Genomic DNA, 10,343 nt, shown 5'->3' with positions numbered 1-10,343 from the left:
TGTAGTATGTACCATATTTGATGGCTAATTTAAATTCATTTTTCTTACCTTTATGTGATGTTTCAAATTGAAAGCTTTATACTTATATTTCAGCTGTATAACATTCAATATTGACTATAGCATCCAATTGTACAACGATTTTTTAACAAGTATCGTGAACCCAGGGGCGGAACTAGGATGAAAATGTAGGGGGCTAACTAAAATTTTGGGGTTCGGGGCAGCGTCCCGAAAAAAAATTTAGGTTCACAAAACATTGCAAAAATAAGTTTATATTACTAATTTTTAATTAAAATATCATATATATTATAATTATATCATATTTTAATCATTACACAAAATTCTAAATTAATTTAAATTATTCTAATAATGTATTGCACTTAATATTTCGGGGATTCATGGCACGATCTCAAGGCATTGATAAAAAAAATTCAAAAATAAGTAATATTCATAAATTTTATTTAAAATAATACAAGTTTTAAGCATCTTAGTTTATATTTTATATTAAATATGATATATTTATCTATAATTTATATAAGATTATGGAGAAGAAACAAAAAAAATAATGGATTAAAACACATATTTACAAAAATTTTGGGGGGGCCAAAAGTAATATTCAAAAAATACAATACCAAATACCTAAAATTTTTTTTTTTTTTTTTTTCTTGGCCCCCCTTGCCCCTTGCATGTACCGCCCCTGCGTGAACCTAGTTAGTAGATAGCTATCTAAAATGTAGTTGTGATGTGTAAGAATGGGAACATCATCACTTTGTGTGCACATTTGTACATATATACGAATTTTGGTGTATGATTTTATTTATTTATTTTTTTTTTTTGTAAAAATCTTGTCAAAAAAGTTAACTATTGAATTTTCAAGATTTTAGTTTGACAAGACAATATTTGTTGTATTTTTTACTAGTGTTTTTTCTATTGGTTGAAGATATTGGAGTACCTAATTTATTCGTTCAAACATTAATTTGGTTATGCACATATTTATATCCTTTTAAGTTATATTTTTTTACGTCACTCAACATTTCTTAAATTTCTGCTCTATAATTTTTTTAATTGTAATATTAAATTTGTGCCCCAAAAAGGGCCATTGATGTTTGCATTTTTTCAATTATTTCTACTAAATATATTTTGATATTTTTGCTATTATTCTCGAACTTTTCAGCAATATCATTGTAACAAAAATAAACAACAACTTGTAAATTAAATTAAGACAAGAGTTTCACAACTTAAAATAACAATAAACAACAACTAATAAATTAAATCAAGACATGGATTTCATAAATTAAATAAGAGTCTACAAATAAGAGTTTAAACAAATAATAATGTAGAAGTTGGCACACACATAACTACGCCAAATCCGCATTCGATTCTGACTCCGCATCCGCATCTGTATTTGAATACGGCTCTGCATCCGCATTCAATCCGAATCCGGCTCCGCATCCGCAGACGCATCGGCATCCAAATCCAAATCAAAATTTGAATCTCGATGACGTAAAACGGAAGCACGGTAAAGAATTAATTTCTACGAATTAATCATATAGAACAAAATAACATTTCGGAATCCACCGAAAAACTCTGGAATCCACAAGAAAATAGAGAAAACTCTAAAGATTTTATTAAAATTCAAAATTCTTCTCAAAATAAAGTCATAAGGCAACTATTTATACTAATAAAACTGAAAACCCTAATTAAACTAAGAAAATACTAAAAATACCAGAAACGGCAAAAATGAGTTAGAGTCTGATTCTAGTAGATCTCGTAATTTTGGGAACAACCCAATTTACGGAATCCTAATCCGATTTTTCTATGATTTGATACTAATTTTCTAATACTTGCCTAAAATAGCAAAAACAAACTTTTAGGAGTCTAAATGACGTTGGATTGCTGAAATTTGACGTGATTCATGAGCTTTGCTCATGAGTTTTGTTCCTTGCGCCGTTTCACTTGAGATAGAGTTCGGTTCGTACTCAAATACAATTTGAGTTCGTAGAAAATCCTTATTTTTCCATAATTTCTTTCGATATTTCCACCAATGCCCATAAATAACTCTTCTCCGAATTAAATAGTTATTTTGCAATTCGAATCCAATTTGACGTTCCTTATCACTCTATTCGCTAATTAAATTTGGAATTCATTAAGTTTCAGTTTCATACTTTACAATATTCTGAATCGATGAAGGGCGGGTTGTCAAAATGCATTGACCCTTAAAATAAGTCGAGCCACTCCATGCGTCGCTTGATTTCATTTCTTATTAATATGACGAGCAATGAAAAAATCGAGCTGGCTTCTAACAGCAAGAGTATTTGTAATAATCGTCTCATGCATTGATAGATCCTATTTGTAACCATTTATCGCTGATATTACAATACTAGAGTCACTTTCAATAATGATGTTACGCCAACCTTCCTAACAAACAAAAATCATAGCCATATATGCAGCTTTAGCTTCGGCCAATGTAAGATCTAGACTCTCCTTTAGGCAACTCAATGACCAATCTACACATTCTTCAATATGACTCCTTGCAATTATTTTGATATCGCCCACACTTCACAAGGCGTCGCTAAACGTTGCATCAACATTCAACTTCACAACTTTTGGCTCTGAGCGTCTCCATCAGCGATCGTATTGGCTCTTATAACATGAACAATTTTCGTTGTATGATTATGCAACATTTCCAAATAGTTCAATACAAAGGTTACAACTTTCATAGCTTCCATTACCATTCATGTATTTGTTTATTGTGAAAAGACCAAAGAGCCCAGCCAATCAAAATACACTTGTGGAATTGAACATCATGTGCATGTCTCCTCATATATTTAAATTATTCCATCACTTTTGTTCACGTCCATTTATATTTCTTTATCGGAACATTACTAATAGCCCAAACTTATCGTGAAAGAACAAAGGGCTAAACAATGGGATAAATGTTCATTACCTATCGCACACGCTGCACACTTATATTCTAACAATATTTTTCATTTCCTTAAAGTATCCTAACTCTGGAGCAAGTTAAAGCATACACACCATGTGAATATTTTGATTGTCTTTCGCCACTGAAACCTCCACAACCTGCCCCCTAACAAATTTTGACAATGGCGGGGCCTTCGCGGTGATTCCATTAGGATTCCATCGAACTCTCTCAAAATTCCGCTCACGTGGTGTGAAGGAATTCTAGCTAACCGATGCGGCGACCCTCTTCATAGCGCAACGAGCAGTTGTCCATGGCCTCTGATAGTTGACTAAGGGTATGTTTGTGCTCTTCTTCCATCAAGGCGATCTTCTCTTTCAAGGAATTGTTCTCCGCTCGAAGGTCTCCCACATCATCGTGAAGATTTTCATTCTGCTTCTCCAACGCGGTATTCTCCTCACGTAGCTGCTGATGCTCCCTCTTTAGACGATCGTAGGCCTCTCGTAGGGTATCGCTCTGCTGAAAAGGGCAAGTCGCCAATAGGGCCTTCGGCTGTTTTTTAAAAAAAGAAAAAAAGGAAAGAGACGTTTAGAGAACAAGAAGAAGAAAGTCAGCCTGATAAGATCAACGTTACATGACCCACCTTGGTTATGTGATAATTAGAATGATCGATGCGCTCATTCAGCTTCATCTTGCCCCAAACTTCGCGATCTGTAGGGGTCACCTCTTCCTGCAATTATTGCCCGATCTCGGCGGCATCCTCGCATTCAACAAAGTTGAATCCTTCTCGCACGGACCCCAATCTCAGTTGCGCCTGTGTGCTGAATCTGGAGGGCCGGGCAATGGAAGCCGATTTGCTTTTCTTGCGAGTGGGTGCGCCAGCACCGACCTCTTTCTTCTTCCTCTTCTCGAAGATATCCATCTCAGCAACGACTTCCGCATTGTCCGCTAGAGGGGGCAGAGAAGCAGTATGAGCGGCGAGGTCACCGATATGCTCAGGGAGAACCGAGGCAGTGCGACCCTCTAGGAGGGTATCGAAGGTCGCCTCCTCGCCATAAAAAATCTTGTTAAACTCCATTCCTACAATTACATAAAAGAGCACGATTACATATAACGTATATTAGAGAGAAGCGAATAGAGATAGGTAGATTTTTTTTTTTACTTATATTCTTGTAAGGGGTGGTTGTCGCACTTAGCCACTTAAAATCAAAATGAGTCAGAAGACGTGAAACCAATCAGGGCGAACAAGGTTCACAAACGCTCGCAGTTCGGGGTCCATGCGAGGCTTATCAAAATCAGGGGTCTCATTGATCATATTCGTAGGAAAGGCAAAAAGGACAATGGAAGACACGAAGATATAGTACCGATCCCAGTGGTGCGCCTTATTGGGGTACTTGTCCATGAACATAATAGTGCCTCCGTGAGCACCAATGTAAAACATGTACGGAGAATATTTTGTGGCTATGAAGCAAGCTAATAGGCGATCGGCCGTGGGTTCTAGGTTTTGCCACGAGAACACCCACATGAATTGAATGGAGTTGGGAAGAAATTGATTGATAGGGATGCCATACTTATTGAAACGGCAGTAAAGAAATGATGGATATGGAAGGCGAGACCAGCGAAGAACTGGCCTAGGTGGAAGGTAACATAATTGGCGGCAGAGATATGAGCTCGCTCATCCTCGCGAGGGCTCGCAATGGCAAACCCAGCCGGAACACCTATGTCACGCATAAATTTCTCCATGTGACGATTGGTACCCATATCACGTTTTACAATTCTTTCATCACACTTCTTGACTTTTTTTTTTCTATATGAGCAATCTGTATAGTAAAAATCATGCCACGCACAAATCAATTATAGAAAATAAAAGGTTAAGAGAATTTAAGAAGCAGTGTAAATATTGATGATTTCTTAATTGAATTTGTTTTTAGAGTATATTTAATTTTAATTTATTTTTTCTCTAGTAAAATTGCAACTACATGGACACTTTTAATTTGAAAGAAAACAACTGATCAAATTGAATGGTCATATTTATACAAGACTCGAAAAAATGAAAAAATATTTTCGATAAAGATTAATTGTTGGATATATATATTTTGTTCTATATGTAAAAAGATGACCAAATGAACTCACAATAAAGCCCTAAAAGTCTACTTATATCCGGTAAAGGTGAAATTGAAACGATGGTTTTGAGTTTCGCGGATCTAAAAAAATACGATTGCAGAATAATGTCTTTATTCCGAATTTTGAAAATTCCGATATTCTATTTTTCAATTTTCTTTGGATGAAATCTGTATCATTTGCCACTTCCAAAAAAAAATTTATTCAAAAGTGTTACTTCTTAATTTTGATTCGATTCTTTCGATTTTTCAGTCACAGTTGTACATATACTTGTAAATTGTAAAACTCTGTCATTTGAACGGGACTTGTGCGATGTCCACGGAACTTTAACTTCATAAGGTTTCCACGTTCGGGACACGTTTCATGTCCGACTCTCGAGGACATATTATAGACTATTTTGTAATTTCTGAAAAATTAGAAACATGTTTGAATAGCAAATTTTCAAATTCAAATATTTTTATTGATTCCATAATTATTTACATGGTTTATTGATCGATTGTGAACTGATTGTTTATATAAAAAAATTATTCTGGAATTAGGAAAATATATATATAAATAATTTAAATATAAATAAATACTTATATTTCGCATATTTATAAATATACTACTACACTTTTAGTATTTAGGTATTTCCTCCAACATCTTGTATTCTCATTTTCGAAATATACGGTTGATTTCATTAGGACTTTGCTGCAAAAAGGCTCCATCTTGTAAAATAAAATTAAAAAAAAAATCCAAATATATATTTTCTTCAACAATTTGGTAAGCAGATATTTATAAAGGAAAAAGCCCTTTTCAATTTCAATTTTAATTTCCTCTCTGCTTATTGTAAACCCCCAAAACGATAAACACAACAACTCTTAAACCTAACCACAATTCCCAGCTTTGTAAATACATACAAAATAGGAGGAAGAAGAAGAAGAAGAAGAAGAAGAAGAAAAAGATGTCAACTTTTATTTATTCAATCGGACCAAATACAGTGGTATCTCCATTCCCAAGCAGAACAAGAACAACTCTAAACCCAATTTCAGACAGAACCCATTACACCAATTTCAAGATTCAGACACCCCTTTTGAGGAGGGGCAATCTTGGTGTGGCTAGGTTCGGTTTGAACCAGGTTCCAATACCCGACCCGGAAAATGCCGAGCTGGTAATTCGAGATTTGTTCGGCCGGGTCGAAGGGTTTCTCTACACTATTGCTGACGCGGCAGTCACTTCTTCGGACACAGTTGATGCAGTTGGTACAACTAAGCAGAACAGTGATTGGCTTTCTGGGATTACTAACGCCATGGAAGCTGTTCTCAAGGTCTGTTCTTTTTTAAAGATTTAATTTTTATTTTTTATTTCAAGAATCTATACAAGTGGGAAGATGTATTTTTTATTTATTTATTTTTTAATATATATATTTGTCTTGTGTTGTTTGATGTTTGGATGTGAATTGTCCGAAATGATCTTTCTTGAGGATTTTTAGGTAACTGTTTTAGTAAAAGTATCGACATTAGAACAACTTATGGAAGTCCGAAATTTGATTACGGATATGAATAAGTACTTGGCTAACATGACCTTGATGTACGAATTGATGTACGGATTACGATGATCGATGGCACATAAGTTTCGTGTGTGCAAAATGTCGTCATAGATTACATTTTCATTGATGTTCTTCTAGTGTTTTGTTTAACTTTGCATCCTCGAGGATTAGAGAACAGAGAAACGTAAATTTTAATTTCAAGAAGACGATTCGTTCAGCTGGATTGTTTTAAAAAAACTCTGCTGTTTTCAGGTTCTAAAAGACGGACTTTCCACGCTGCACGTACCCTATTCGTACGGTTTCGCAATCATATTACTGACTATACTTGTTAAAGCTGCCACTTTTCCGTTGACAAAGAAACAGGTATTTAACTTTGCGTATGCGTATAGTTTAAGTCTTTATCGTAGTGATTTAAATAAGTGTCTCATAAGTTACGATATTAGGTGGAATCGGCAATGTCGATGCAATCTTTGACACCTCAAATTAAAGCTATCCAGGAACGTTATGCGGGCGATCAGGTCACTCTTTTCTCCATCTAACTATTCTTGTTTTCTCATTTAAATATCCGATATTCGATTTTCTTGCGGAGAATCGGGAATCTACTGGACCATTTTATTAGTTAATCATATCTCATCGTATTGATTATCTATTTAGGCCTCGTTTGGTTGGGGAGGTTAGCTATGATTAACTAAATAATTCGACTTTGTTTGATGTTTGGTATTCCCAATAACTTACCGAGTCGACTCGCAAATATTATGTTATTATGGCTTATCTTGTCTTCTAGGCATTTTTTTATTGGGTCGTCGAAGGTCCCATAATATAATTGGGTTTCATTAGATTATTTAATATTTATTATCTTGGCTAATCTTATCTTGGCAACCAAACGAGACCTTAGAAAATTTGTAATATTTCAGCCTTTTACGTTCCGCATTCCGTTTCTTAAATACGACTGTTCTTTACAGGAGAGAATTCAACTCGAAACGGCTCGGTTGTACAAACTAGCTGGCATAAATCCACTGGCAGGTATCAAATCCCTTTCGTTTGCCGAATTTTTTGAAGGAAACATAAATTTTGAGTAGGGAAACGGTCGTATTCATACGATTTGAAATATTTCGATTATGTCAAAGCTGACTTCCTTATGATTTTCAGTATTCCTTATAATTGAGAAAATAATGAATCTTTATTTCCATCGACGCGTTTTTGTTCTGTACCAGGATGTCTTCCTACACTCGCCACCATTCCCATATGGATCGGGCTTTACAGAGCTCTTTCAAATGTGGCCGATGAGGTAAACACGCGTACCTTACTACCGTCCACACTTCCCTTATATATATATTTTTCAAAAATATATTTAATATCTAATTCGGCTTCTCGTTTGAACACGAAGGGACTTTTGACCGAAGGCTTTTTCTGGATACCCTCGCTATCGGGTCCCACAACTATCGCCGCTCGACAAACCGGCAGTGGTACCTCTTGGCTTTTCCCATTCATCGTAAGAATTTTTTACTTTTTTACCCTTCTCCATTCCGTCTATAATTGCTAATGTGATTGTATAAATTAATCAACAAGCAAAGTTTCGATCATTGAGCATAATTACACTCATTAAGACCTTTTGAATCCTATCTTGTATTTTTGATTCGCACTTTTGTTGTCTTCGTTTTTTGTCGTTTTAGGATGGTCATCCTCCACTTGGATGGTCCGATACTTTGGCATACCTTGTCTTGCCGGTGCTTCTTGTTATCAGTCAGTACGTCTCTATACAGATCATGCAACCCCCACAGGTTTCTCTCTTTCTTATGTCTCGACTTTCAAATAATTCCGTAAATAACTCATATAAAATAATCTCAAATCGAGAGCTACGGATTTTTCTAAATCGTTTGCTCGATTCGTTTTGTAGCAGAGTAATGATCCAAATGTGAAGACTTCACAGGCCATTACCAAATTGCTACCGTTGATGATCGGTTATTTCGCTTTATCGGTTCCTTCGGGTTTAAGCATTTACTGGTAAAAAAGCCCGTCAATTAACTCGTCTTTTTTTTTCTTTACCAACCAATTAGGTTATGATTTATTAATCTTGCGGGATTCTTGATTGTCCGGGTACATTTTTATTGCAGGTTTACTAACAACATACTAAGTACAGCTCAACAAGTGTGGCTTCGGAAATTAGGCGGTGCAAAGAGTCCGATCAAGAAATTGAGCGACGATGATATTATTATCAAGAAAGAGAAACCCCAAATTCTCGAGTCAGTTTCTGAAGCACCAAAAGCAGCCAAAGTATCGGCTAATAAAAAAGACGAGAAATTAACTACAGAAGGGCCTCGTCCCGGTGAAAGGTTATATTAATTAAGCACTTGGGCGGAGAGTATTTTGTTCCTAATTAATTTATGGTAAAGATCGTATTTTTATGGTAGTCGTTTTTTTTTTTCTTTTGTCAAGGTTTAAGCAACTAAAGGAGCAAGAAGCTCGAAAAAGAAAGCAAAGAGAGGAAGAGGAAAGGAAAGCTGTAGCGGAATTAGAAGGAATAATAAATCGAGAAGTGGATGAAGAATCGAGTTCCGATATTAGTGGATTTGCTGTAAATGGTAATAGTGCTAATTCAGAAGAAAACCATGAAACTTCAGATAATCGAAGTAATGGAAGAAGTAGTCTGCGTCTGGAAAAAAATATCGACAAGGTACTATTTTTTTGCATTTATTTATGGGCAAATTACAGCCACCCCCTTGAGGTATTGCCAATTTACTAAAAAACCCCTCTTGTTTTGGTAATTACAGCCACCCCCCTCCTTTTAAATATTTTTACATAAAATTTATGTAATTCGGTTATTTACCGAACCAAATCGTATATTCAGTTCGGTAAACGGTATGAAATATTGGCGTACCGAAATTCGGTTCTATGTTACCGATTTAACATCCCTAAATTTACCACTAGAGGGGTATTTTATTAAGATAATACATAGTTGAGGGGGTGGCTGTAATTACCCAAACAGAAGAGGGGTTTTCGTAATTTGACCATAATTTGCCTTTTATTTATTAATAACAATAAGTATCATTTTCGGTTCGTTCAACTTGTTTTTCGATTCTGCAGGACTAAATTTTATTACGAGGAGAAATTCAAGACAACTTGGATTGTATTATGCATCGGAAAAGCAGGAGAGAGTAGAGATTTACGCAAAAATAGAAACCGAGTGAGTTATAGTATCTCTCAGATCATACGTCGCAAAAGTTCCACAGGGTTAGTTTCGTCATTTCGTGGCTGTTCCTGAGAAGCATAGGTCATGGAATTCACCACATTGTTTTCTCAAGTAGGCTATTTTTCTTGCAAAATTATCAATACTATTGTAGATTAATATTATTAATATTGTTACAATAAATAGCTCTTTATAGTTTATACTACCTTATGAGATCTGTCTCTATTTAAATAATTGAATATCAGCATGTATAAATTTATTTGTAAAAACAAATGTCAACGACTACAAAATCAGTTGAATATTTTTCATCAAAGACGATAATGTACGTAATTTATGCTGAATTACATATTGAATTATAATTAACAATGTTGTACGTAATTTATGCTGAATTACAGATTGGATTAGAATTAACAATGTTTTAAGCCAAAGAATATTGATGTTAGTTGTCGAATAAATTAAGTAATGGGACTTTAGCAATAAGTCCACTCCAAAATTCATTTTCTGTGAAATGAAAACTCCGTAGCACTTTTTGTACCGAAAATATCCATTCCTTAACGTAACTCAATGTATAACATTATTTATAATGCATT

At 35.0% G+C, this 10,343-nt stretch overlaps 1 protein-coding gene across 2 annotated transcripts; it reads left to right on the top strand.

Moving 5' to 3' along the window:
* Nucleotides 1-5,748: 5,748 nt before the first annotated feature.
* LOC105965457 (ALBINO3-like protein 1, chloroplastic) lies at nucleotides 5,749-10,066 on the top strand. Of its 2 annotated transcripts, none has more exons than XM_012989999.2 (11): nucleotides 5,749-6,344; nucleotides 6,819-6,929; nucleotides 7,010-7,084; nucleotides 7,529-7,589; nucleotides 7,781-7,854; nucleotides 7,954-8,058; nucleotides 8,240-8,347; nucleotides 8,464-8,570; nucleotides 8,681-8,899; nucleotides 9,003-9,240; nucleotides 9,651-10,066. In XM_012989999.2, exons 1-11 carry the CDS (start codon nucleotides 5,982-5,984, stop codon nucleotides 9,654-9,656), a joined length of 1,467 nt encoding a protein of 488 aa, XP_012845453.2. In that variant the 5' UTR covers nucleotides 5,749-5,981; the 3' UTR covers nucleotides 9,657-10,066. The 2 variants fall into 2 exon arrangements, with proteins under 2 accessions (XP_012845453.2, XP_012845454.2); XM_012990000.2 differs by having other exon boundaries at nucleotides 5,765-6,344; nucleotides 8,467-8,570.
* The last annotated feature ends 277 nt before the right edge of the window (nucleotides 10,067-10,343 follow it).

This window comes from Erythranthe guttata, chromosome 11 (genome assembly GCF_056151865.1).
Source record: "Erythranthe guttata isolate IM_541 chromosome 11, IM_541, whole genome shotgun sequence".
In the NCBI taxonomy this organism is placed as follows: Eukaryota; Viridiplantae; Streptophyta; class Magnoliopsida; order Lamiales; family Phrymaceae; genus Erythranthe; species Erythranthe guttata.
This window is presented reverse-complemented; position numbering and strand designations above follow the sequence as displayed.